We start from the raw sequence: 27,368 nt of genomic DNA, 5'->3' as shown, positions 1-27,368 counted from the left end.
GCTCTGCTCACCCACATCTTAGGGTTGGAAAGGGGAGAATCCACAAACAGCATCCTCTGCTGTAAATTCGCTCTGCCTTGTCCGCCACTGCTACGCACATCCTCCCCTACAGCAGGCCTCCTGTCCCCCCCAGACCGCTCAGCCTGTCCTAGCTTCTGTGTCCACCCCTTCAAAACAGGCCTACCTCCTCTGCCCGAGCAAGGCCTCCTTGCCTCCTACCACCTGCCGGTAGGACCTGGATCCCGAGCTCAGACCCTGACTCCGGAGATGGTGAGAACGGAAACTGGAGCCCAGGGCATTGGGCCCCCACTGCCCTCCTCAGCCCTGCAGCCCCACTGTCCCTTTGGAGGTCCCTGAGGATGCAGGCCTCTCCTTTCAGTTTGCTGCCAAAGACTGGGGGTGGAGGTGGGGAAGTCATGCCACCAGGGTCCCCGAGAGGGAAAAGGAGGATTCCCAGAAGAGGAAGCCTTGCAGGGCGGCCGGCCGAGGCCGGGCACAGGGGTGAAGTGTGGGCTGGAGGGTGGGACGCTGCAGGCACCACACCTCTGTAAACTTCCCAGGACTCTGGCTGCCCTCTGCGCCCTGGAGCCCTGAAGGCGCACAGTTGTGTGCATGAACCCCACCTTCCCATGAACCAAAGCCCTTTGCCCATAATGTTACCAGAGCAGGCCGGATATTTTCAGAAGAGCATTCCTGAAAGGAAAGACAATGTAGAGAGAAGAGGCCCAGGCGCTAGATGGGGTAGTCCTGATTGGGACTAACTACACCCTGGCTGGGTGACCTCAGGCAAGTTTCTTAACCTCTCTGAGTCCCGGCTTTTTTTAATCTACAAAAGAGGGAGGGGGGGGAAATAATAACACCTTTCTCCAAGAGCTGATACGAGATCACTGATAGTGTAAAAGAACCTGACACAGAAATACTTTCCTTTCCACCATGGAAATAAAGGAGAATCACTTTTTCCTTCCCTCCATGTCTCAAATCATTTCCTGATGTGGTTATGTTACTTCTGTTTTTACAGCTTTTAACAGAGACCAAATCAACGTACCATAAACTGCACAAACTGTGCGATTTGTTGTGTGCCCCATGTACACTCCATGAAACCATCACCACAATCAAGATAATGAACACACCCATCAAAACCAAGTATCCGAGTGTCCCTTCTAATGCTTCTCCTAACCTCCCCCCAGTTCCCACCACACTGTCCCCAGGCAACCACTGATCTGCTGTCATTAGTTCACATTATCTAGAATTTTACAAAATTTTAGAATTTTCTAGACAGAACTGCACACCGTGTATCCTTCACATCCCACGTCCTGCACTCAGTGGAATGGTTTTGAGACGCAGGCGTGTTTTGGCGTGTATCAGCAGTTCGTCCCTTTTGACTGCTGAGTGGTATTCCATTGACTGCGGGCACCACGGTCTGTTCAGCCATTCAGCCTATTGACAGACATTTGAGAAATCCCCAGTTTTTAGCTACTACAAAGCTGCCGTGAACATTCAAGTATAATCCTTTGTGAGGACCTGTTTGCATTTCCCTTTGGTATGTTACTTTTTAAAAATGAGTTTTAATGGGGCGCCCAGATGGCTCAGTCGGCTGAGCGATTTCAGCTCAGGTCAGGGTCTCACGGTTCGTGAGATGGAGCCCTGTGCGAGGCTCTGAGCTAGTAGCACAGAGCCTGCTTGGGATTCTTCCCCTCTCTCTCTCTCTCTCTCTCTCTCTCCCCCCCCCCCCCCGTTCTCTCTCTCTTCAAAATAAAGAAATAAAATTTTTTTCAAAAGGTGAATTTAGGGGCGCCTGGGTGGCTCAGTCGATTAGGCATCTGACTCTTGATTTCGGCCCAGGTCACGATCGCACCGTTTGTGGGTCCGCGCTGACATTGTGGAACGTGCTTAGGATTCTCTCTCTCTCTGCCCCTCCCCACCCCCAAAGTAAATAAACTTTTTGAAAAAATGACTTTAATGCAGTTCAGGTGCAGCCCGTTCATCCAGGCCCTTTACAGGAAAGCCTGGCAACAGTGGCTGTTTTAACTCCTGCTTCCTCTTGCATACTTCCGATTCCACGTGGTTCTTGTTCTCCTTGATTGAAACTGCCGACCGAGCCCTTTCATCTAGCTGGGGGCGGGAGTGTTAGCATGCTTCAGTTCCGGCCAACATTGTGAGCCCAAGGGCTGCCAAGGTTTGGGACTTTCCTTGGTTCTATGGCATCTCCTTACCAGACTGATGGGGTAAAGTTTCCATCCTCCCCACCTGCCCCCCACCTACACACGCACACCCACACTCACACATCCTGCTTCCACCTGCTCTTTGCCCAGATTAAGATTAGCCCATCCTCCCTCATTCCTCCACACCCTCTGCCTCTGATCCTCCCAGTGTCCCTGGCCCGTCCAGCCTCCCCACCCTATACAAATACACCTGAGGTTAGACGGAGCCTCAGACTTACTCCCGCTCCTTGCTCTATGCTCTCAGGTAAGGATCTGCTGGCTGTGGACCGGGGACAGGAGGGGCTCTCTGTGAGAGTGTGTTGTGGGTCTATGTGGCCGTGCTTTTTCTGAGGATGTGTGCATGTGTACTCAGTTGGTATCTGTGCCTCTGTTTCTGTCTGCGTGGGTGTCGTCCATCTGTGTGTGTAGGTCTGTGTCTCTCATGAACACAATGTGGGTCTATGTGCTGTGTGTCGGTGTATCTGCATACGTGCCTGCCCACCTGCCCTGCGGCCACCGCAGGCCCAGCTCCCGTGCCTCCGTCATGCCAGGCAGAGGGGTTTCACTGAGGGCTGAAGGGATTGCATTTGTTCCCTTTCAGAGGAACTTACACACCAAACTCCTGTCCTTCAAGCATCGTGGCCTGAATCGGGAAGAGAAAGTCCAAGTCTTGTCTTGTTTTTCTTAATCGAAGTTTATTTTATTTCTTTTTTTTTTTAACATTTATTTATTTTTGAGACACAGAGAGCATGAGCTGGGGAGAGGCAGAGAGAGGGAGACACAGAATCCGAAGCGGGCTCCAGGCTCTGAGCTGTCAGCACAGAGCCCGACGCGGGGCTCGAACTCACAAACCGCGAGACCATGACCTGAGCAGAAGTCGGACGCTTAACCGACTGAGCCACCCAGGCGCCCCTGTAATCAAAGTTTAATTGACATAGCATTATATTAGTTTCAGGTGTACAACAGTTTGTACCTTTTGGCCCTCTGCACCCACTTTGCACTTCCCCCTCACCCTCACCCCCTCCACCCGACTGCCACCAACCACCAGGTAGTTGTCTGTGTCTATGAGCTCTGGGGTTTTTGAGGACTTTTGGTTTTGGCTTTGGTTTTGGCCTTTGTTTTTTTTAGATTCCACGTATCAGTGAGATCGTATGGTATTTGTCTTTCTCGGACTTATTTCACTTAGCGTAACGCCCTTAAGGTCCATCCAACCTGTTGCAAATGGCAGCATTTCTTTCTTTTTTATGGCAGAATAATATAACACTACACATGTACATTTTCTTTATCCATCTATGGACACTTAGGGTGCTTCCGTGTCTGGCTACTGTAAATAATGCTGCTACAAACATGGGGTGTAGATATCTTTCCCAGCTAGTGTCTTCATTTTCTTTGGATAAATACCCAGAGGTGCAATTTTTGGATCTTGTGGTAATTCTATTTTTAATTTTTTGAGGAACCTCCATACTATTTTCCACATTGGCTGCACCAATTCACATTCCCACCAATAGTACCTGACAGTTTCCTTCTCTCCACATTCTTGCCAACACTTGTTATTTCTTATCTTTTTGGTAATAGCCCTTCTGACAGGGGTGAGGTGATAGCTCATTGTGGTTTTGAGTTGCATTTCCCTGATGATTAGTGACATTGGGCATCTTTTCACGTATGCGTTGACCATCTGTATGTCTTCTTTGGAAAAATGTCTATTCAGATCTGCTGCCCATTTTTTAACAGGATTGGTTTTGTTTCCTCCAAGGCCTGTCTTTTCTCCTTCTTCCAACCTAACTGGACCTTAGGTCGTCCTTATCACTCCCTTCCCTAACCCCAACCTCATGAATCGCTTCCAGACTCATTACTCACCAAGGGGAGGATCAAGGGTAAGGAACAACCTTGGGCATAGCTCAGAGGCTGACATCTGCTGAACATTGGTGGTACAAATAGAAGCCAACAAAAGCAGATGACTCAAGAGGTGCAAGGGGCTGGGGCTGTTGAATTAGGGGTGCATGTGTGTGTGTGTGTGTGTGTGTGTGTGTGAACATTTGTGTTTGCATGTTCACCAACTATATGAGTACCAGAGAGCCCTGGTGTTAGGTATTTGGTCCTTTTGTCATATACTATAGTTTCACTTGTGGGTCAGAAAAAAAATGAATGTATTGTATGTGCACAGGGTCCAGTCTGGGGTTGTCCATTGTGACCTGTGTGCCCAAGCAAGATGAAGCCAGGCACCAGGGCACATCAGCAGCTCCACCCAATGAGAGTGCACTTGCTGGAGAATGGCTAACTGCCTCAGACCCCAAGCCTCCCATGAACTTCCAACCCTGATGGGAGGAGATAGAAACAAGCAGCTAGGGCCCTGGAAGGCTTTCCATTCCCTTGTGCTGAATCCCCCAGAGGCCCCTACAACCCCATCCTCCTCTTCTCTGGGACTACATTGCTCTCATCAAGCCTCCCTCTCCCACCTTTATGCCAGGTGTCTATACAGGGACAAGAATCTATAGGGACTGGGTACCATGGCCTGACACGTGGAAGACACACACGCATAACATGACTGACCTTGACCAAGTAGAATCGAATTAATACAGGATTGTGAGTCTGGGGGTGGTTCTGGGGTCACATGTGAGGGTGTGGGGTTTAGGGACCAGTGCATGATACTTTGATGTCTCTGTCTATCCACCATGTGACTGAACCCGTTGGGTCCATTCAACACCAATGCCTGGCACCTACTCAGTGCCCAACTCCATAGTGGGTACGAAGCTAAGTCAGCGGGAACAGTTTTATCCTTTGAAAGGGTTGTGTGTATACATTCCTGGGAGGGAAGAAGGAGTGACTGAGATTTGGATTACAGCAAACTAAACTTGACTTGTTGAATCACAGGTGTTCCTTTTGTCACTCCCTGTGCTTGCTGTATAAGGATGGAGTCAGGTAAGTGGCTGGGAGGCTGTGGGGTGAAGAAGGAAGGAGAGTGGTGAAGGCAGAGGCCATCAGTCAACCATATCTACTGCATGCCAAGAATGTGTGTTTGCATGAAAGTGGTGGAGGGTTCCAAAATGAAAACAATTTCTTACATTTTGTAGAATACTTCACAGTTTAAGAAACATGCTCCTACATCCTTCATCTCACTAGATCTTGAACCTCAGGGGTCAAACAGACAGGTGCTTTTCCCGTTGTACACACAAGGCCCAGGGAAATTAGGGATCATGCTCAGGCTGAGTTTGTGGAGATATGGAGGGTCTGGAGCCAAGAACTCAGCTCATGGCAGCTGTGCCCTTGGCTCTTCTCAAAAGGAACAAAAGACTATCCTGGCCCTAAGAAATAGAAATCTCATGGAGCAGATGATTCCCACCAATGGAGCACTTCAGAACACTCAGGACCCCTCAGTTTGGTCACTGCAGAATGAGCCCTCTGGACCCAAAGTGGGCATACAGGGCAGGGTCAGGATGGCCCAGTATTAGCATACTTCCCACAGGAAGGCACAGAAAATCAAGCAAGAAGGATTTCCAAGTGGGAGGAAACATGAGCAAAGGCTAAGAGCTGGGACCAGAAGGTCAAAGCAGGAATACACCAACAACCAAGGGTCTGAGCGGAGACTCAGTTGGGGAAAATAGGATTTGGGGGAGGGGATGGATGGGGAGACAAGGTAGGTCCTGTCGGGAGGTGGAAGCAGAAGATTCAGGATTTGTCATTGTGGAGTGCCTCCCTTAGTGTCGTGGAATTTGGCCCGGGTTGAGAGGGCAGACAGCTGACAGACTGGGGCTAAGAACACACACTTCCTGACTTCACCATCCGCTGGAGGACTCGGCCAGCTCTCGAGCAAATGGGGACACACAACTGTGCTTTGTTCTGATTTTCAATATATCTGTATCTGTTGTTGAGAGAAGGAGGGATGGTCAGGCAAGTGACCAAGTCTGAGGAGCCTTTTTGGGGCTGGGGGGTGGTGACCACAAAATCAGCACCAGGGAAAGGACAGGTATCTCACTGCAGAACCAAATGACCAAAGCCGCTGCTTTTTCTCCTTTCCTCTCCCACAGGTCCGAAGGTAGGAAATCTCTCCAGCTGTCTCCCCTTTCTCCTCCCCGCTGCTATGTCCTCCAGACCTTCAGCCCCCTTCCTAGACCTTCAGGGGACAACCATGACCGTCCTGAAATGAAGAGTAGGGAGCAGGCTCGGCCATCAGCCCCGCTGGCAAGCAGGCAGGGGCACTGCGGTGTTCCTCCACCCCCTGCCGGCTGCAGCCTTCTCCTCGGCTCCTCTCCTGTTTTCCCATCTGTCTCTCCTGCTTCCTCACATCCCCTCCCCATCTCAGCCTCTCTCCTGCTGCTTCCCCGCCTGTTCCATGTTTCTCTGCTTTCCTGACTACCCCCACAGCCTCCCTGGGTGGCTGGCTTGCTCCCAAACCCCAACCACACTGCAGGGCCCCAATGACCTGCCTCTGCCAGAGAAGAGAGGCTGCCCACCCCCCACCCTCCACTGGCTACCACCAGCGGACCGGGCTCCTAGGCCTGGAACTGGCCCCACTGCAAGGAGAGCCATAGAAGGGAAGGCAGGCGGGGTGGGAAGTGGCTGTTTCCAGGCATCGCTGAGCCTGGAGGAGGAAGGGGCTGCTCTAACATGGTCACAGGAAGGCCCCTGGCCCTGGAGCCTGCATTTTCCTCGCCCGTGCCAAGCCTTTATTTGGGCCTCGGAGAAAGAAGCAGATTAGGGATAGGGGCAGAGCCCCACCCCTACCCCCTCAGGGCTCCAGGCCCCCCAGTGCTCCAGCACCAGAAGCAAGGTGGTTGGTGTCTCTCTTCTCTTCCCTGGGCCTGTGGCAAGAGGCAAAGAAACTCCTCTGGCCCTGGAGCCTCAGGAGTGGTTCCAGGAAAGACAGAAAGTTAAGTCACACTCTTTCCGGCCTCTTCTGGCTGAGGCAATAAAGCCTTGATTTTACTATTTTTATTCTTCCTGGTTTCTTGAGTCTGGCACCTACTCAGGGACAGGCATGGGCTCACACACGCACCCACTGTCATGCACACACAACCATGCACATGCACCCATATGCACGTATCTGTGTGCACAGCAGGCATGTGTATGTACCCACCCATGCACATGTACACAGATATAACTATTTGCACGTAAACGGAGAACACACCATTGTACCTACACATGGACACACACACACTGTACTTACATAGAGAACGTGTACACCCTCACTTTGCTACCCCCCACTTTTGGTCTCCTCCCACCCTCCCACCCACCAGACAGCTACCCTTGTCTTCCTCCTCAAATCCTGCATCTCCCCTAACCCTGCCTTTTGTTGCCTCTTTGTCCCTGGCCCTCAGTGTAAGCTCCTTTATAGCCGTACCCTTACTTGTCAGTAGTCATCCTGCAGTTCCTAGCCTGGCAAAATCTCTAATCACTCTGTAAGGGTTCCTGGGTGAGAGAAGGGAGAAGATGAGATAATTCTGCTTCTTACATACAGATGAAAGAAACCAAGGTCCAGGGAGTGGGAGTCCTATCTTGACTCAAGGAATAGAAACGACTGAATCTAGGTTCCTCCGCTTTTGTCTGCTTAGTGCTCTGGCTTCATCCCTTGCGGTCCCTGCCTTCCAGCCCTCCACCACGATCCCCTGCTAGTGCCCAGGAACCCAGAGTTCTCTACAACAGAGAATGAAGGGAAGGGCGGGGAAGAGGGAAGTTGATCTTGGGAAAGACTGGCACTGACCTCTGATTCTAACATTGTTCATTTGGCTTTCCACAGGGGCACTGCCATGGTGGTGGCCATGGCCCTGGGCCCTGTTGTGGGGAAAGGCACCCCCCTGGCCATGGTCCTGGGCACTGTCCTGGGGGCAGCCACCGCCCAGGGCCCTGTGGGCACCCCCCTGGCCATGGCCCAGGGCACTGTCCTGGGGGAAGCCACCCCCCAGGGCCCTGTGGGCACCCCCCTGGCCATGACCCAGGGCACTGTCCGGGGGGAAGCCACCCCCCAGGGCCCTGTGGGCCCCAACCTGGTCCACCTCACTAAGGAAGCAGAAGAAAGAGGATACAAGAATGGGGAGTGTGAGTGGGTTGCCCTGCTGACCTGGCATGGAGCCTGAACCAGAATCTCCTCTTTCTAATAAACAGCCTCCCAGAAGCCATGTTTTACTCTTAAAGAGTCTGTCTTCCTTCATATCCAACTTGGTACCCAAGTGGCCTGGTGGCCTCTAGTTATACAAATGAGCACCCAGCCAGGCACTCTCAGAAGCTTGGCTCCCATGGTGCCCATAGCATACGCTTGTATAAGTCCACCCCTCCTTTCCTTTTCACTCTGGCCCTCTCACATCAAACAGTCTCAACTGCGTCCTCATCATTTAACCCCATCATATACACTGACCTGGACCTGACGGACCTTCCAAGGTTCCATCTAGATGTCTCACTGTACAGATCAAAAGCCCTCAACAGATCCTTACTGTCCAGATGTATTTCTCACCATTCTCTGAACTCTCCAGCCTCCTTAACTTTACCTATTTCATCACCACCACCCCTTCCCACTCCCAGTTCAAGAATACCTTCCCTCTCAGCCAGGTGAAACTCCAGCATCAACATGAAGCCTTCCCTAAAGCCCATTAGGAAGAGAGAGGTCCTCGTTGTACACTGTCCCCTTCTGTGCAGCTTATACCATCACATGGGCCTGACCACACCCTACCCACTTAGCACCAACTTATGATCTGGCTTTTTATATCTCCAGCCAAACTGTAAGCTATTCAAGGCAGGCCCACCACTTCTACATATACCTCTAGGTTCTCCCACTCCATCTGCTAGTGACCTACGCCTTGCATAGAGTGGCATTTGCACATAACTTAGGGACATCTATATTCTAAATGCTGGTAGGTTCTGACTCTCTCCCAAGGCCCATTCCTCAGCCACGGCACCTCCCTGCATATACAGCCAGCCTGCTTGCTGTGAAACACTTTCTGTCCATCCAAATCCCACATCTGGGACTCCCTCCAATCCCCAACTCCCAGACCTCTCACACCACCCATATCTATTACTAGCCCTCTACCCAGGCCTGTCCCAGGCCCATCATGCCTCCCCTCCCTGACAGTCATTCCCTGATGGTAGAGGCAGCAAGTGTCCTAAAGTGAGTGGCTATTGAGTACCTTCCAGGCCGGAAAGGGGGTGATTATAAGAAAAAGAGCTGCGAATTCTCTCTCTTCTCCCTCTTCCCACACCCCACACTCAGCACTTGAATAACAGAAGCCGGGCTCCACGCCTGAGGGGTGCAAACTCAGGTCCAGGTCCAGAGAAACGTGAAGAAAGACCCAACATGAATAGTGCTAATCCCATTGGGAAGGAGGGGGTGGTTGCTGAGCAAAGCCGAGAGAAATGTGGAACTTAAACTGCCAGACCTCTCAATCCTTCGGCTCCCTGCACAGTGAAGTGCGGGTGTGGAAGCTTCTCCCTCTTTCCGGCTGTAAGAGTGCGTGTCAAGTTGTGAGGCTCTCTGCACGGTGCCTGAAGTCGCGCTTCCTGGTCCCTTACGGGAAGACCGATGTCCCCCTGGGAAAGGCCAATGTGCAGACTACAGCCAGACAGCTGGGCCCCTCTAACAGCAGCTCTCAGACTTGGCCTGGGTAGAGGGGGCCACCACTACCAGTCCCGGGGTCTTTAAAGACTGCAAAGCCTCCAGCGCCAGGCAGCCGCGCGGGGAGAAGCCTCTGTCCCCACCCCTGGTGCCGCGCCCATTGGCTGGGCTCTTGTCGGCCCCGCCCACGGATCGGTCCTCCTGGCGCTGACGCATGCGCGGGAGCCCGCCACCGCCGCCGCTTCAGCACCAGCTCCCGGACAGCGGCGCCGCCCACGGGCATGGACGCTGATAGCGGCAGCAGCAGCAGCGGTCCGGCTCCCGGCCCGGGTCCGGAAGAGGAGCAGCAGCCCAAGGAGGAACCCTTGGCCCCAGACGGCAGCTCCCCGGACAGGTAGGGCGGACCGCTCCGCAGACCCGGCTCGCAGACCTTCCCAGCACCCCCGCCCCAGGTATCCCTGTAGCCGCCATATGTCTCCCTCATTCATTCCCCAGCCCCTCCCAGAACCCCTTCCACCGCCCCGAGCTACCGGCCCCCTGGCCACGCCCTCATTCTGCCGGGTCAATTTTCTCCCTCCCTGATACCCCCTACTGTCAGTCCCCGTCGCCCTCATTGCCCAATACCTGCCCCACCCACTGTTCCTACCTTACCTCTAAGGCCGGGGGTTCCTCCGCCCCTCCAGCCCTCTGAGCCCCTCCGTCTAGGCCCTGCCCCCGCATCTTCTCAGTAAGCTCCAAGCCCGCAGCCCGCAGTCTGGGTTTCAGCATGTCAGTGTACTCGAAGGTGCGCGTGCAGGGTAGACAGGAGGATCCCCAAGGTGTGTGTCCTGGGGAGAGCAGACACTCGCCGCCACGCCAAGGACTGTCTTTGTACATCACCGTCAGTCTCCAGTCTGCCCTGTATGGCCGGCTGCGCACATGTGGGCTTGAGTGCCCGCGTGTGGCAGCCACCGACAGGCCCTGGAGGCGCTAGGGTGGGCAGGCTCTAAGGCTCAGGCCGCGGTCAGTACTATCCCTGAAGGAGCCCTAGGCCGGTGGGACAAGAGGAACACCTTCTCTCTGAGGACCCAGATCTTGGTGCCTCTCCTCCACCTTCCTCCACCATATGTGTGAGGGAACAGCCCAGCCAGGTAGCAATATGGCGCAATTTCTGTGCCCTGCCTGGTCTGCCACCCTCAGAATTCCTCCCCTGACATGATACTGCCTGTCTCTCTCTTGCCTGGACTGAAATAAGAGGTATTATTTGGGGGCAAAAAACAGAGATGGACATATGTCTACACTGCACCAGTTAAAATGTACATTCTGTACCTCAGAGCAAAGAGGAGGCCCCACAAGTGGAGAAAAATGTTCTCTTCCCTCTATTGTCAACACATCAGCCTGGATAGATTTAGCCACCTTTCACTCTGAAAGGCACAGAGCTTTCTTCAAGGAGGTGAAATAGGATGGATGTGTTCCCTGGACCAGGGGGTACCTGAGACTATGGCCTGACCAAGGAGCTAGGGACGGACATGACAGGAGCAGGACACAGCAGGGCAGGGGCCTGGGACCAGGAGCATCCCTAGAAGGGGCTGGAGAGTCATTTGCTGCCGTGGATATTTCTTTTACCAAGGATAAACCCTATCTAGTCTAATCACTTTCCCTGCACATGAGGATCATTCTTGGGCACAGGAACCACTTGCTCTCCTTCAGCAACTCCCTGGGACCTCTGGCCTCTCTCTGCACTTCTCCAGAGACCCTGGGCACTAAGCAGGTGAAGGGACACAGTTCAATTCAAGAAATACAAATATGTTCCTGCTGAGCTAAGGACTACTCTAGGGTTAGATACACAGTGAATAAAACTGCACGTGTGTAAGCACACACAGTCCTTTACTAATGCATTAACTACAGAGCAATTTGAAATAGTTCATTCTCTGTTTCTTTTTTTTAATTACCTTTTTATTTTCCTAGTGGCATGAATTGCTCCCTCATCTGTCTAGGCCTGTCTGCGGGATCACATGGATGTCCATATGGCTATGTGTCTGTGGGCCTGGGGGTGCTGTTGATGCACATGTACATTTATCTCTTATGAGTCTTCCGTGTAGGGGCTCTGTGTCTGGGGCCCTGTCAGCCAGGCCATGGCTGCTTTAGCTTTGGCCTCTTGATGAAGCCTGTGTCACCACTTTCCATCCCGCTGCCTGCCTGCCCCAGTCACTTGGGTTGCAGGCCAGCCTAGGAAGTTTCTCACCCTCATCAGAGCGATGGAACTGAGGGGGTAAGAATAAAAGCTGCCTGGGGAGGCAAGGCCTGGGATGTTTAACTTGTATTATCACTAGGTATCCTGGGAACAGAGGGCAGCAGGAGCTGGCAGGAGAAATCTTTTTTTCTCAAAAGAGTTTGGCTCTTCTTCTTGGGAGGGTTGAGTCTGGAATGTGGAGGGTTTCAAATTTTGCCACACTGACAATGATGGGCACTGTCAAGAAAGATGAGATTTAGAACCAGCTGATCTTAGGTCCTTGGATAGGGATAAGGGGGTGTAAAAGAAGGGGCTGGGGCCAGGGAGACCCCCATAGAAGCAAACCAATGGTAGAGGCTGGAATCCCCCCTTGAACAAAGCCAGCTAAAGAACGATGCAGGCTTACGAGCTTTGGCAGACTGGTTAAGGGAGAGTATTTCCTTTCTCCTCCAGCACCTCCAAAGTGCTTCCCTTCTTGAAGAAAAAACAAAACAAAACAAAACAAAACCAGACACTCCAAGTGGAAGGGCCTGGCTCCTAGGAAAAGCCCAGTGCTCAGTGAGTGCTCTAAGGCCATGGGCAGCTGGAAAGGCCCCCTGGCTGCCCCCCCCCCCACCGACCCTTGGAAGGCAGGCTTTGATGTAAAGAGGGTGACCAGGGAGCACCTGGCTGGCTCAGTCAGTGGAGCATGCAACTCTTATCTTGGAATTGTGAGTTTGAGCCCCACATTGACTATAGAGATTACTTTAAAAAATAAAATCTTAAAAAAATAATAAAAATAAAGAGGGAGACCAAGACTAATGGGTCATATTCATGCCTTCAGGATTTAACCCAGACCAAAAACAGTGCCCAGCATGTGGTAGGTGCCAAAAAAAAGACCTGCAGGAAAAAAAAAAAACACCTTAAAGAAGTACATGTCCACACTTATGCACATAAACCTGGCCATTTATCCAGCTTTATCCAGCCTCCCTTTGGCCCATGGGGAGGGGTCAATAAGGTCTTTTATCTGCCAGGACGCTGGCTGCTATATCAATTCTATGGGTCATCTGAGGTCTTCTTTTAGAACATCTTTGGTCAAATTCCTATTTTTCTAAAGGTCGAGTTAGTTTAAAAATAAGTATCAGTGATTTTTTAAAGTTTATTTATTTATTTTTTTGGCGGGGAGAGAGAGAGAGAGAGAGAAGGAGAGAGCCAGTGGGGGAGGGCAGAGAGAGAGAGGGTGGGGGAGAGAGAGAATCCCAAGCAGGCTCCACACTGTCAGTGCAGAGCCTAATGCAGGCTCAAACCCATGAACTGCGAGATCATGACCCAAGCCGAAGTCAAGAGTCGGACACTTAATGGACTGAGCCACCCAGGTGCCCCAATAAGTATCAGTGATTTAAACCATAAGATCAAATTCTGACGTAGCTTTTAGATAACAAAAAGGAAAGTATTTATAATTATATATGTAATGAGATTCTCAAGGTGCGAGAAGTTCTAAAATGGAGATACATTATCTGAGGTGCCTAAAGAGGTCAAATTGTAAATATAAACATACTTCTTAAATTATATGCTTCCTGAAGAACTGAGTGTGGGAAGGGGCAGGAAAGCAAATGTATCTTCCACATGCCAGGCTCCATGGCAGGCACCTCACGTATGTTGTATCAGTTAATTCCCACACCCAACGGAGAGGGGGCATTATCAACATACTCTCACTCAATAGGCAAGGATGCCAGCACTCCAAGAATTGTGTCTTTCCCAAGGCCCCAGAGCTAAAGGATGATAGAGCCAGGAGCCCACCTCCAGTGCTCCCCCATTTTGCTCTCAGCATGGGGCTCATCCTTTCCCAGACTGCTATGCCAGCCAGTCGTCCTTCTGGGTGGAGGAGGAAGAGCTTACCTATTCTATCCACTTCCTCTACTTGGTCTCTGGGCAGAACCCAGCCTCCCTGGGCAATGTCTACTTGCCACCATGGCTGGGACTCTGGCATATAACCCTTTCAGCAGTGCAGCAGGCAGGGCCGGAAGCCAGGGTTGGCTCAGCGTAAACGACACAACTACACAAGTTCTGGCCAGCCAGGTGAGTCAGGTGAATGGGGAGAGAAGACAGAACTCTGCCAGGGCTTCCCAGTCCGAAGCCCCTCTGGAAACCCTCCATAGCCCTCAGCTACTCTGTTCTGTGGACATCTTCTCTCGTCTTAGGTCTGGCAATCCTGCCACTGGGTGGGACTCCACCTCCCCCTGCACCCAAGGAGTGGGGCTGCATCCATGCACCGAGAGCTGCTCTCATGAGTAATTTGGAAAGAAGAATCTATTGCCAATTCTTCCTTAGCAAGTTCCTTGGGGGTCCCAACTCCCTCTCCCAACTGTGCACACTCTTATAAAGCAAACCTTCTGCCCCATGGCCCAAGGCTGGTGGAAGGGCAGCACTTGCCTGTGCCAAACCTTCCCTGAGGTTTGGCATACCCTAAACCTCACACCCCTATCAAAGCTGGGCCTTCCTCTGGGCTCCTTCAGCCCTCTGACTTCCTCTCTCACAGCACCCAACATGTTGGACTGTTATCAACATCTCCTGCCTACCATGAGTGCCTAGAGGCCAAAGGCCCTATTCATCCCAGGACCACTATTAGCAGCCTATCTAGTGCTCAGTAGTCATTCAGCAAACATTCCCTGGGCACCTTCTGAGTGCAAGTCACTCTTCAAGGCACGAGGGCTGCAGAGATGAACAAATGCACCAGACCCTGCTCTCCTGGAGCTCACATTCCATTTGCAAGTCAGGCAATAAACACGACAACACTATAAGGTCTGGTTGGGGCAAATGCTGTGAAGAAATACAAAGCAGGGTAAGGGGATAGAGAGCTGACAGGTGATTATTTAGAAAGGGTGGTCAGGGAAGGCTTCTCTAAGAGGGTAATAGTTGAACAGAGACTAAAGAGGGGCTATGAGCCATGCAGTTATCTGGGGGTGGAGCACCCCAAGCTGAAGGAGGAGAAAGTTCACAGGCTCTAAGGTGGGACCAAGATTGCAGCAGGTGCTCAATAAATGTCCGACAAGAGAATGAACAGATGACTGCAGCCGGAAGAGCACAGGACTGCAAGTCAGACCTGGGTTTAAGGCCCAGCGCTTCATGGCTCACTGAACCTACTTTCAAATCTATAAAACAAGGAAAGTATCTCCCCTGTAGGGTTTTTGTGAGGAATAGAGGACACCATATATGTAAAAGCACAGTGTTCAGCATGTGCCAGGCTCTGCCAATAACGTTTTTTGAGTGTGTGGACAGATGAGTGAATGAGATAGCGGACCCAAGAGGTAGGCTGGGGAGTAGCCTGCACCCTCCTCACCTCTCCCCCAGGACTAGTAATAGAACAACCCCAAGCCCCCGGCTCCTTGCCTCCGACTCCTGAACAATGATGGGGCATGGGATGACCCCCGCCCCCATCACCCTTGTCTCCTCTCTCAACAGGTCCCAAAGCAAGGCTGTGGCCCCTGAGGCAAGCCCAGAGAAGAGCTGCTCTCTCCACAGCTGCCCCCTTGAGGAACCTTCCAGTTCTTCAGGACCCCCACCAGCGACTTCCACCCTCCAGCCTGGGGGCCCGTCCAGCCCCTTGGCCCCTGCACACTTCACCTATCCCAAGGCACCACAGGAATACCGGGGGGACAGTTCCCTGCCAGGGCTTGGGGACCGGGCAGCTCTATGCTCCCATGGCTCTAGCCTCAGCCCTTCTCCAGCCCCCTCACAGCGAGATGGGGCCTGGAAGCCACCATCCGTGCAGCACCATGTGGTCAGTGTCAGGTAAGGAGGGGTTCAGCAGCCTGCAAGCTGCCACTGGAAGGTGGGGCAAGGCTTCAAAGTGGAGTGAGCCCCTGGGGCTCAGGACTCCTTCATTAGGAGGCAGCCCAGGATGTTTCCTGCCTCTGATGGAGGAGGCAGCCTGGATGGAGGAGGAAGTAAGGGTTGGAGCTTGGGAGTAGAACAGCCTGTAAGGGTTAGTACCATCTTCCTCTACCTCCCACCCTGCAAGAGGGCTCTGACAAGCAAGTATCTTTTCTTCTCTTCCACAGGCAGGAACGGGCCTTCCAGATGCCAAAGAGGTAGGCCTGGGCCTTCTCTGGCCCCCTAAGGGTGACTAGGCTGGTGCCAAGTTTGGCCCCACCACCCCTTCTTGGTGACTCCTAAGCTCACCATACCTTGCTGCCTTACCCAACACCAATTCGTGTGGGTTCTCTTCCTCTTTCCCAGCTATTCCCAGCTGATTGCCGAGTGGCCGGTGGCCATGCTGCTGCTGTGTCTGGCTGTCATCCTCCTCTGCACCCTGGCTGGACTGTTGGGGGACCGACTGCCCGACTTCTCCAAGCCCTTGCTGGTAAGAAAGGGCGGGACAGGGAAGGGATAGGGGCCCCCAGGCCTGGCCACCTCGGCTCTGTCTGGGGCAGAAAGTTGGACGGCACAGCTGGAGTGGGGTGGCAGTGCACGTTGGGGAAACGGTACAGGGGCGATACTCTCATCCAACAATCCAGACAGGTGGACTGGCCTTCTCTGCTCCAGGGATGCAAAGGGGCAGAGCCAAGAAGAGCCAGACGGAGCACCCCTCCTCCTGCCTGATCTTCTCTGTCTTCCTTCCTGCAGGGTTTTGAGCCTCGAGACACAGACGTTGGGCGCAAGCTAGTGGTCTGGAGAGCACTGCAAGCCCTCACAGGCCCCAGGAAGCTGCTTTCTCTTTCCCCAGACTTTGAGCTGAACAGGTAGTGGGTTCCCACCTTTCCGCTGTTGAAGCGAATGGGGGAAAGAGAGGGGGCATTGGGTGACCTCCCCAAATGCAGGTCAGAGGGACTTGCTGGGATCCCCTGGGGAGTGGTATCTGGCCTCCTCTGAGCCCCTACCCCTTGATGGTGCCTGGCATAGATTTTCTCTCTACCTCAGCTCAAACCCCCACACCACTCTGAGCCCCACACCCTGGAGCAGTGCCCAGGAGGGCTTGGTCCGGCCTCGAAGGATGGTGGAACCCCTGGAAGACAGAGGGCAGGAGGACTTCTTTTGTGGTCCCCCTGGTAAGCTGCAGCCTAGCCAGTTCTTGCCTTTCATGGTGGTCCCCTTCCTACCTACTAGAACAGGAGGGCTCAGGAGAACAAATGTGGGCAGACAGAAAAGGAAGGAGGTTGGCTGGCCATGTTCAAGTCAAGGAAGTTGGGTTACAGCTGGGAGGCTGAGGCAGGTCTCGGGTACTCCAGCCACACAGAGTCAAGCTGGGTGGGGGTGGAGCACCGGATCAGGCAGCCTGGCACAGGTTTCAGACTCCTGAGACTCTGAACCTCATATGGCCCTGGGTAAGCGTCTTCCCTCTGGTGGGCCCAGGACCTGATGCCAAAGAGCTGAGCTCTGGAAGGGGCGGGGGGTGGGGTGTGTTGCAGAGAAGAGCTATGCACAGCTGGTGTTCATGTCGACCTCAGCGGGCAGCCTGTGGAACCTGCACGCCATCCATTCCATGTGTCGCATGGAACGGGACCAGGTGAGCAGACTGGGGAGGTGCCAGGGGTTGGGGGGTGTGGGGGTGGGGCAGGGACATCAGGGACCTGATCTCAAGGAAATACAGCTGAACCAGGACTGCCAGGGTGGACTAGGGAAGAATATTCCCTGCTTAGAAAATTATTCCAACCCTGTTGAGAGGCTCCAGGTCGGGGTGGAGAAAGAAGATTCAACTTTTTATAAGAGCCAAGACACAGACTATGTGGAGCCTGGGCATTTTCAAAAGGTCCCGAAGAAAAGCTTCAAGAGCTGTTGAGGAGGACCCAGCCCAAGGCCCCCAGCCTCCATCAACCCAAGCAGTGCCAATCCAACCATGCCAACTGGAAAGCCATATACCATAACATCTGAAGAAAGATTTGCTGCTAAAAACAGTGCGAACACCACTGAGTAGCCCAAGGCACTCCATACAAGTGAATTCAAAGTACCAAAAGATGCCTTAACATGCGCCCTGGAGTCAGATGCCTAAATTCAAGGCCAGTTCTAATACTCCCTAGCTGTGTGACTGCAGGCATGTTTCTTAACCTCTCAGTGCCTCAGGCTTTGCATATATAAAATGGAGAAAATAATGGTACTTGTCTCATAGGGATGTTAAACAAGATAGAATTTGTCATAGTGATTGGCAATAGAAATCTCTTTTTTTTTTAATTTTTTTTCTTTAACGTTTATTTATTTTTGAGATAGGGAGAGACAGAGCATGAATGGGAGAGGGTCTGAGAGAGAGGGAGACACAAAATCTGAAACAGGCTCCAGGCTCTGAGCTGTCAGCACAGAGCCCGACGCGGGGCTCGAACCCACGGACCGCGAGATCATGACCTGAGCCGAAGCCGGCCGCCCAACCAACTGAGCCACCCAGGCGCCCCAGAAATCTCTTAATAAATGTTACTGTTGTCACCACGATCTCAGGCCCAAGGCCGTACAGTACATCCAGTTGGTGACAAAACCGGGCCTCTGATTCCCCAGGCCCGTGCCCTCCCAAACTACACCAGCTGTTGTGATGTGTTGTGTCAACAGCAGGTGGGAGAGAAAAGGAGACATGGGGTCTGTAAAAGAAACAGCCCTGGCCCTAAGAGGGTTTAAGCAGACCTGTGGACAGAGGTGGGGGGCTAAGGCTTGGCACTGACCCTGATCCTGGAATGTTTTGGCCTCATTTTTCCCATCATTTGCTTCCAGTTCCCTGGACCCTTGACCCCTCTGTGGCTGGCACTCCACTGGCACTCCTGGCTCAGGCAGTGAAGAGCTGGGGTGTGTGACCTGCAGGGGTCCTCAGGGCAGGACCTCTCAGGCTGAGGCCTCGGGCAGCATCCCTGAGGCTCCTCTTTGATGGAGTCAAGATGTAGTCCGGAGCCAAGTGCAGCTCTGAGACAAGCCACTTCTACTGGGCTGGGGAGATACCTCTCTGCCTCTGCCCTATAGCCTGAAAGGAGGTGAGGGGGCCTTGGATAGGGCTGGGGAAACCTGGGCCCCTGCGTTGCTCCTGAGCTCTCTCCCGCTGTGTGTGCTGTACAGATCCGCTCCCATACCCGCTTTGGGGCTCTGTGCCAGCGGACGGAAGCCAACAAGTGCTGTCCCAGCTGGTCCCTGGGCAACTATGTGGCCGTGCTCTCCAACCGCTCCTCCTGCCTGGACACGACCCAAGCGGATGCAGCCCGAACACTGGCCCTTCTGCGGGCCTGTGCCATCTACTACCACCGCGGTGCCCTGGTGCCCTCTTGTCTGGGCCCCGGGCAGGACAAGCCCCCGCACTGCGCCCAGGTTCCCACCAAGTGCTCTCGGAGCAGTGCCGTCTACCAACTCCTCCACTTTCTGCTGGACAGGGACTTCCTGAGCCCCCAGACTGCTGACTACCAGGTGCCCTCCCTCAAGTACAGCCTGCTCTTCCTGCCCACTCCAAAGGGTGCCTCTATGATGGGCATCTACCTGGACCGCCTAGCCACCCCCTGGGGGCTCTCTGACAACTACACATCCATCACTGGCATGGACCTGGGCCTCAAGCAGGAGCTGCTGAGGCACTACCTGGTCCAGGACACGGTGTACCCCTTGCTGGCCCTGGCTGCCATCTTCCTCAGCATCGCCCTCTACTTGCGCTCCCTCTTCCTCACACTCATGGTGCTGCTGGGGGTGCTGGGCTCCCTCCTGGTTGCCTTCTTTCTTTACCGTGTGGCCTTCCGCATGGCCTACTTTCCCTTCGTCAATCTGGCAGCCTTCGTCCTGCTCAGCAGCGTCTGCGCCAACCACACCCTCATCTTCTTCGACCTGTGGCGCCTCAGCAAGAGCCAGCTGCCCTCCGGGGGGCTGGCACAGCGCGTGGGCCGCACCATGCACCATTTCGGCTACCTGCTGCTGGTCTCGGGCCTCACCACGGCCGCGGCCTTTTATGCCAGCTACCTGAGCCGTCTGCCGGCCGTACGCTGCTTCGCCCTCTACATGGGCACGTCCGTGCTGGCGCACCTGGCGCTCACGCTGGCCTGGCTGCCCTCCGCCGCCGTGCTCCACGAGCGCTACCTGGCCCGCGGCTGTGCGTCCCGGGCGCAGGGCCCGTGGGGCGGCAGTGCGCCCCGGCGGCTGGCGCTGGCGCTGCACCGGCGGCTCCGCGGCCTTCGGAGGGCGGCGGCCAGCACCTCGCGCCTGCTCTTCCAGCGCCTGCTGCCCTGTGGGGTCATCAAGTTCCGCTACATCTGGATCTGCTGGTTCGCCGCGCTGGCGGCAGGGGGCGCCTACATCGCCGGCGTTAGCCCCCGTCTGCGGCTGCCCACTCTGCCGCCGCCCCGCGGCCAGGTCTTCCGGCCTAGCCACCCCTTCGAGCGCTTCGACGCGGAGTACCGCCAGCAGTTCCTGTTTGAGCGGCTGCCTCAGGGCGAGGGCGGCCACATGCCTGTGGTTTTGGTGTGGGGCATCCTGCCCGTGGACACTGGCGACCCGCTGGACCCTCGCAGCAACAGCTCACTGGTGAGTGACCCTGCCTTCTCTGCCAGCGGTCCCGAGGCCCAGCGCTGGCTGCTAGCACTCTGCCACGAAGCTCGGAATCAGAGCTTCTTTGGTGTCCAGCCCGAGGGCTGGCCCACGCTGTGCTTCATGGAGGCCCTCCAGCGCTGGGTGGAGAGCCCTGCTTGTGCCCGCCTGGGGCCTGGCCTCTGCTGTGGCCACTCAGGCTTCCCTTGGGCACCCCAGCTTTTCCTGCACTGCCTCAAGATGATGGCTCTGGAGCAAGGCCCCAACAGCACCCGTGACCTAGGACCCCGCTTCAATAGCCAGGGCGGCTTGGCTGCCCTGGTTCTGCAGTTCCAGACTAACTTCCAGTACAGTACAGATTACAGCCAAGCACACCACTTCTATGCTGAAGTCAGCCACTGGCTGGCAGGGGAGCTGGGCAGGGCACCTCCCGGCCTCCACCGGGGTTGGTTTACCAGCCATCTGGAGCTGTACAGCCTGCAACACAGCCTGAGCACAGAACCTGCTGTGGTGCTGGGCCTGGCTCTGGCGCTGGCGTTTGCCACACTGCTGCTGGGCACCTGGAACGTTCCGCTTAGCCTGTTCTCCGTGGCAGCGGTGGCAGGCACTGTACTGCTTACCGTGGGGCTCCTGGTTCTACTCGAATGGCAGCTCAACACTGCCGAAGCCCTCTTTCTCTCTGCTTCTGTGGGCCTCTCAGTAGACTTCACTGTCAACTACTGCATCTCCTATCACCTGTGCCCACACCCCGACCGCCTGAGCCGCGTGGCCTTCTCGCTGCGCCAGACCAGCTGTGCCACGGCTGTGGGGGCCGCGGCCCTGTTTGCGGCCGGCGTGCTCATGCTGCCTGCCACGGTGCTGCTCTATCGCAAGCTGGGCATTGTCCTCATGATGGTCAAGTGCGTCAGCTGTGGCTTTGCCAGCTTCTTCTTCCAATCTCTGTGCTGTTTCTTTGGACCAGAGAAGAACTGTGGGCAGATCCTCTGGCCTTGTGCCCACCTGCCATGGGATGCTGGGAATGGGGAGCCTAGTGGGGAAAAGGCAGGCCGCCCAAGATCAGGGCCAGTGGGAAAGGCACCCGGATCCTGCTCGGAACAATACGAGCTACAGCCCCTGGCACGGCGCCGGAGTCCCAGCTTTGACACCAGCACAGCCACTAGCAAACTGTCCCACCGGCCCTCGGTGCTCTCTGAGGATCTACAGCTGCATGATGGCCCCTGCTGCCCCCGGCCCCCACCGGCCCCTGCCTCCCCAAGGGAGCTGTTCCTGGACCACCAGGCAGTCTTCAGCCAGTGCCCGGCCCTGCAGACCTCCTCCCCCTATAAGCAGGCTGGCCCCAGCCCCAAAACCCAAGCCAGGCAGGACTCCCAAGGGCAGAAGGCTGAGCCCGTGCAGGCCTCACCAGAAGCCTCGGCCCACCCTCCCAAGCCCAAGGCCGTGGAGCCTCCGGATTGCCTCTGCTCCTCAGCTAGCACCCTGGAGGGGCTCAGCGTCTCTGACGAGACCTGCCTAAGCACCTCTGAGCCCAGTGCCCGAGTGCCAGATTCTGTGGGTGCCTCCCCAGAGGACCTGGACGAAACGGAGCAAACGGTACCTGAGCGGGGCCAGCTGAATGAGAAGCGAGACACCCTATGGCTGGCACTGAGGGAGACCGTGTATGATCCGTCGCTGCCTGCCTCCCACCAGAGCAGCTCCTCCTGGAAGGGCCGTGGGGCACCAGGGGATGGCAGCCCTGTGGTGCTGCCCAACAGCCAGCCAGATCTGCCAGATGTTTGGCTACGCAGGCCCAGCACCCACACTTCAGGCTACAGTAGTTGAGGGAGGCCCAGGAAGGCAGGACTGGGGCACAGAGCCTGTCAGAGGTGACAGGAGGGGGGCAGCCCCAGACTGGAGCCTGATAGTGTCTGCCCGCATCAGCATGGAGAGGTCTCACTCTCCAGCTGTGGATTTTAAACCCTGCCAGATGTTTCAGCCTTGGTCCAGACTGCTACTTACTCCCCACATCTGGAGGATTCAGTGGAGAGGGTCTTTGGAGAGAAATGTCAAGCTCTCCTTGTAACTTGCTGAGGTCTCATTTGTCCCCATATGCCAACCAGGACCTCTGGAAGGGGGAGGGCCAGATGTGTAGCTCCAGGTATCAGGGCGAGGCTGACCCAGCCCCCAAGCCAAGTGGGACGAAGGGACTCAGTCCGTGGAATCCTGCCAGGGCACCTCACCAACCAGAAGAGCCCTAGGGAGCCTCAGCAGCCTCCAGGGCCTCACACCTTTCAGGGGCTCTTCAGCAGGACACTTCCTTCTCTTTGGAGAGCTTCTCTGGGCCAGAATTAAGTGACTCTTTCCTGAACAGCCCTACCCCCTCACACTCCCCGGGCTGACCAGATATTTGCCAGGGCCTGGCAGAGACGGCTGCTGGGAATGAAGCAGGAAGAGGAGGGCTGGTCAGCCTCAGAGTGTCTCTCAGTTACAGGACGGTCCCTCGTGGGGAGCTGCTCTGGTACACGAAGCGTGCTCTCCCCTGTGAACAAACAATAAGAATCCTTTACATCCTGCATCTCTTAGCTTACGGAACACTTGCACACCCACTTTCTCCTTAGTCTCACCATGTCACTATGGGGAAGCCTGCGGTTAGCCAGGTCCTTCTGCCCCCAATTTATAGGTAAAGTCATTGAGAGTAAGTAAGCTTAAGCGATTGACCCACAGGCACAGAACTAGTACAGGGGGAAGCAACTTCCCTGGCTCACTCCCCCCTGAAACTTCCACTCTCCTGGCTCCCTGCCCCAGGGACATTGGCTTGTGGCTAACTTGACCCTTCACCTCTGGCACCCTCTTACGACCTGCCTTCACAGGTGTCTCTGAGTGCAACACTCCCTTCCTTCCTCTCTTTAGACCTCCGTCTCCAGAGAGAGCTATACTCTGAGCTGGCTGCAAGTTGCTCCGCATCTGCCCAGTGCTTCCCTTCAGATCCACTGAGAACCTATCGGCTATGGGGCATCCTGGCTGATCTGCTTCCCGGGTTCAGGGGCATGCTTCTTCCATGGCCACAGTGTACGGAGAGCCCCTGTCAGGAGAGGCACTGAGGGTAGTAGAGGTTGAACGGAATTCAGTTAAGGCAGGACCCCAGGCCTGCCCCTTTTGGGAGTGTGTGAGTCTAAAGCTATTCCCCGCGTCAGGGCCCCCAGCTTCCTAAGGACATGACGTTCTGGGGGTTCTCAGCAGACCAAAAGGTGACTCCTCCTCCCCAAAGCAGAGTCTCTCCGCAAGGTTTTTGAGCCCACGTGAGAGCGATGGCACTTGGAGCACATTTACTTGAACACCTACTCTCCTACGGTACTTCGGGGAGACGGAGGCATGGAAGGAAAATCGAACATCTGCCCTCAAGGAGCCCTCCCTCTAGCTGGGGAAACAGCTCACATAGACACACAGGAGCGATGGGTCACTGACAGCACCATGCAGGGCATGCTGAGGGCCAAATGCCTGTCACCATTAGTATCGCTGGAGGTCAAGTACCCAGGACTGGGTAACCAGGAAGGCTTCCAGGAGGGAAACAACTCAAGCTGGGCTTCAGAAGTGCAAGTATCTCAGACTGGAAGGGACCTTAATGATCATTTATTCCAGCAGTTTTCTTTTCTTTTGTTTTTTTTTTTTTTTAAGTTTATTTTTGAAAGAGAGAGAACACAAAGGGGGAGGGACAGAGAGAGAGGGAGACACAGAATCTGAAGCAGGCTCCAGGCTCTGAGCTGTCCGCACAGAGCCCCACGCAGGGCTCGAATCCATGGACTGCAAGACTGTGACCTGAGCTGAAGTCGGTCGCTTAACCGACTGAGCCTCCCAGGCGCCCCAATTCCAACAGTTTTCAAGCTCTGTAGCCTCAGGACCCTTCCTTCAAAGAATTCTTGTGTGAAAACACAGCATATAAAACATAACAAGCAGTGACTCTAGTGGGTTCTGGGTGGGGTATACAGAGCCAGCTGAGCTCCCCTTTTTACTGTGCCTCTCAGACAGGCCCTGGGGAACCCCTCAAGTTCCTGGCAGCTCCCCAGAATGTAGCATGAAAACCACTGATCCAGGCCATCTTACAGATGAGTATCACAGACAGGAAGGGACTTTTCTAGGGCCAAACAGTCTGTGACCACGCTGGAGGCAAATCAAGGGGCATTTTTGGTTTTGTGTTTTCTTTATATCGTTGAGACCTACCTCCCACCCCAAGTAGCTCAGAAGGGGAGCAGGAACCCGAATGACAACAGGAGTTGTGGAAGAGAGAGAAGACCATGGGCAGGAATGACCAAGGGATATGTCGGCTCCTTTGCAAAATAAGAAAAGCAAATCCTCTTGACCCCTGACATCAGGAGGAGGAGGAGGCAGTGACTAGGACCTAACTTGGACCCGTCCCCCCGGGAGGTCTGCTGGGACCACTCTGTCTTCATGTCCAAGTGAAATTCCACCTGTCTGGCCTGTGGCTGTTCATCAGGGTCTTGGCTTCTCTACACCATGGACGTGTCCTCCTGTTGCCACACATCCAGGCCGAGAGAGCCCTGGCCTCATCTGTCACAATCAGCCAGGGGGAGGACGAGGTGAGCCCTTCCTCCTGAGCATAAGCAGAAGTCTGGCCTTGATTCAAAAGAGAGACCAGCATCTTAGTTGCTTCTGAGCAGCTCACCAAGGCTCTTCTGCCCTGTATTGTGGGAGGGCAGCAGGGATCCAGACCAAAAGAACCTGTTCCCCCACACCCTCTCTTGTGTCTTGCAAGAAGAGACATGGTGTCTAGGACTGGAGCTTAAAAGCTTTTTCTGGCTCCGTTAGAATACGAAGGGGTGGGTGGGGCAGGCATCGAGGATTTGGGCACACCTGAGGACCCTACTCGGGGATTTCTGGGTCCCATTCTTGCAGGCCACAGCCACAAAACCCTACAGGAAGGCAGACAAGCCAGAGTAGTTAAGGTACCAACTGGATCTGTTCTTTCTACCACCGGGCCCAAAAGACTGGAAGAACCCAGTGGTGACCTAAAACATCACCTTACACCTAGAGGGGCCCATACCAACAGCAGGCAATCCACATTAGTGAGTAACCCAGCTTGCCTCTCCAGCCCCAACTGTGGAAAGCAAGATGTAAAGCATTTCCAATTTCCTTTGAGTTTCAGCAGACCTACTCACTTTATTAATATTATCAGTGGTTACAATGAGTATATGGCTTAGAAGCATGCTGTGAAGCAGAGGAAAACCAGTTAAAGCATTTATGTTTGCTCTGAAAAATTCAAGAAATGGTTTCTTAACACGGAGACACTCTAAAATAGAACTACGTTGATACCCATTTGGGATTTAAGGTCATTTCTCCTATTTGTGCTACAGATCCTTGAACTCACACTCAGAGTATGAGTATGCGTGCTGTATGTTTTTAAAATGTAACTTGGTATACTTTGTTACTATGGAAAAACCCATCCTTCCATGGCTCTGGTGCTTTGTTGACAATGTTAGAGATTGATTTGACCGGCAGAATCTTAGATTTTACTGGCACATGGCATAACTGATACCATGATATTTAGGCAATATCCCAGCTTGAGCCCGATTCTGAAAGAGACATCTCACAAGTGATTTATAAGCCAAACTTCCTCAGCCCCCTCTAACTCGTTCCATTCTTCTCCCAGTGCATGAAAGGGCTGGGAGGGGTCTCGGGAAAGAAGATTCATTTGGTTTACAACCTTCACCCGTTTGTCCAGAGAGTTTCTGATCTTTCCTTCCATGGTGGCCTTATCTCAGCCCTTGATAATACACGCAGGCAACAACAAGCTCTCTGACACCCATGCCATCCATCAAGATTTCATTTACTTGGGGAGAGAAAAACAGCCATTCCTCACCCTTTCTACCCACACCCTTGTTCCCGGGGAAGACTATACCTCAAGGTCTGTAGGTGTTTATGCTTAAGAGAAGAAATTGTAACTCAGTTCAGTGGAAAGATGAGAAACAAAAGAAAGCCACTATGTGCTATGTGAATGATTGGTTGTCCTAAAGCCACTCTGTGCTGAAAAGCCCTGGAAGGACCTTAAAGTTATAATCATTATCAGGTCTCTGTGTGATTATTCACATTATACCTCAACATAGGAAAAAGATCAGGATTTTACCAGATTCACAAACATCTAATAAGAGCTTCAGTACTGCTAAAGAAAATCATGCAGCTGGGCAGATTGGTGTAGATTTGAACTCGTGACCACCAGACTTCACTGGACCCTCAGCTCTGCCTACCTTGTTTCCGTTCTAGTTACTGGTTTCCATTCTTTGTAATGACCATTTAACACTTTCTCTTGCTTCCTCCAACATCTGAGACAGAGAATTCTGGAGATCTGCAAAGGACCCCTCTCGAGTATTCAGCCTAGCACTACTCATTGTGTAAATGTGAGGAAACTACTTGAGACTAAGGAAAGAACCATTCAAAATGATTAGAGGGAACAGCAGCCAATAGTCATAGAGGACTGGAATAGTGCCTGTTCCCATCAGCCAGACTTGAAAACATCATAATTTATGGAGCATTGGTTGGAGTTCTCAGAAGTGTCTTTCCTCAATAGTGGGGACTCAATTAGCCCTAGTTTATTTATTTTTTTATTAGCCCTAGTTTAAACACTGCTCACCCCATCTAATAATTGTTTCCCATCTAATAAATTTTAAAGCAAGACCTGAAGGGATGAAACTTTCTAAGTAGTGTAACTGTATCCCAAAACAAACATCAAGAATATTCATATGAATACAAAAATAACCAGCCACCAAAACCAAAATTTACAGTGTGTGAGGCCTAATAAAAAAAAATTACTTGTCACACGAAGAAGCAGAAAAATATGACCCATAGTGAGGAGGAAAATCAATTGACACCGACCTAGAACTAACATCTATGTGAAAATCAGCAAAGACATTGTTATAGTTGTATTCCCTTTATTCATATAACTAAGTAGAGACTTGGAATATGTTTTTAAAAATAT

At 53.4% G+C, this 27,368-nt stretch overlaps 1 protein-coding gene across 1 annotated transcript; it reads left to right on the top strand.

The window, feature by feature from the left end:
• Positions 1-10,022: 10,022 nt before the first annotated feature.
• On the top strand, positions 10,023-22,222 carry DISP2 (dispatched RND transporter family member 2). The gene is made up of 8 exons (XM_047074728.1): positions 10,023-10,135; positions 15,395-15,724; positions 15,994-16,023; positions 16,172-16,295; positions 16,559-16,674; positions 16,853-16,980; positions 17,341-17,438; positions 18,962-22,222. Exons 1-8 carry the CDS (start codon positions 10,023-10,025, stop codon positions 22,220-22,222), a joined length of 4,200 nt encoding a protein of 1,399 aa, XP_046930684.1.
• Positions 22,223-27,368: the final 5,146 nt, after the last annotated feature.

This window comes from Lynx rufus, unplaced genomic scaffold (genome assembly GCF_022079265.1).
Source record: "Lynx rufus isolate CCGP_SWC_20201006 ecotype Redwood Valley unplaced genomic scaffold, mLynRuf1.p SCAF_13, whole genome shotgun sequence".
NCBI classification, from domain to species: Eukaryota; Metazoa; Chordata; class Mammalia; order Carnivora; family Felidae; genus Lynx; species Lynx rufus.
Note: the sequence above shows the minus strand (reverse complement) of the source record. Positions and strands in the feature narration are given on the sequence as shown.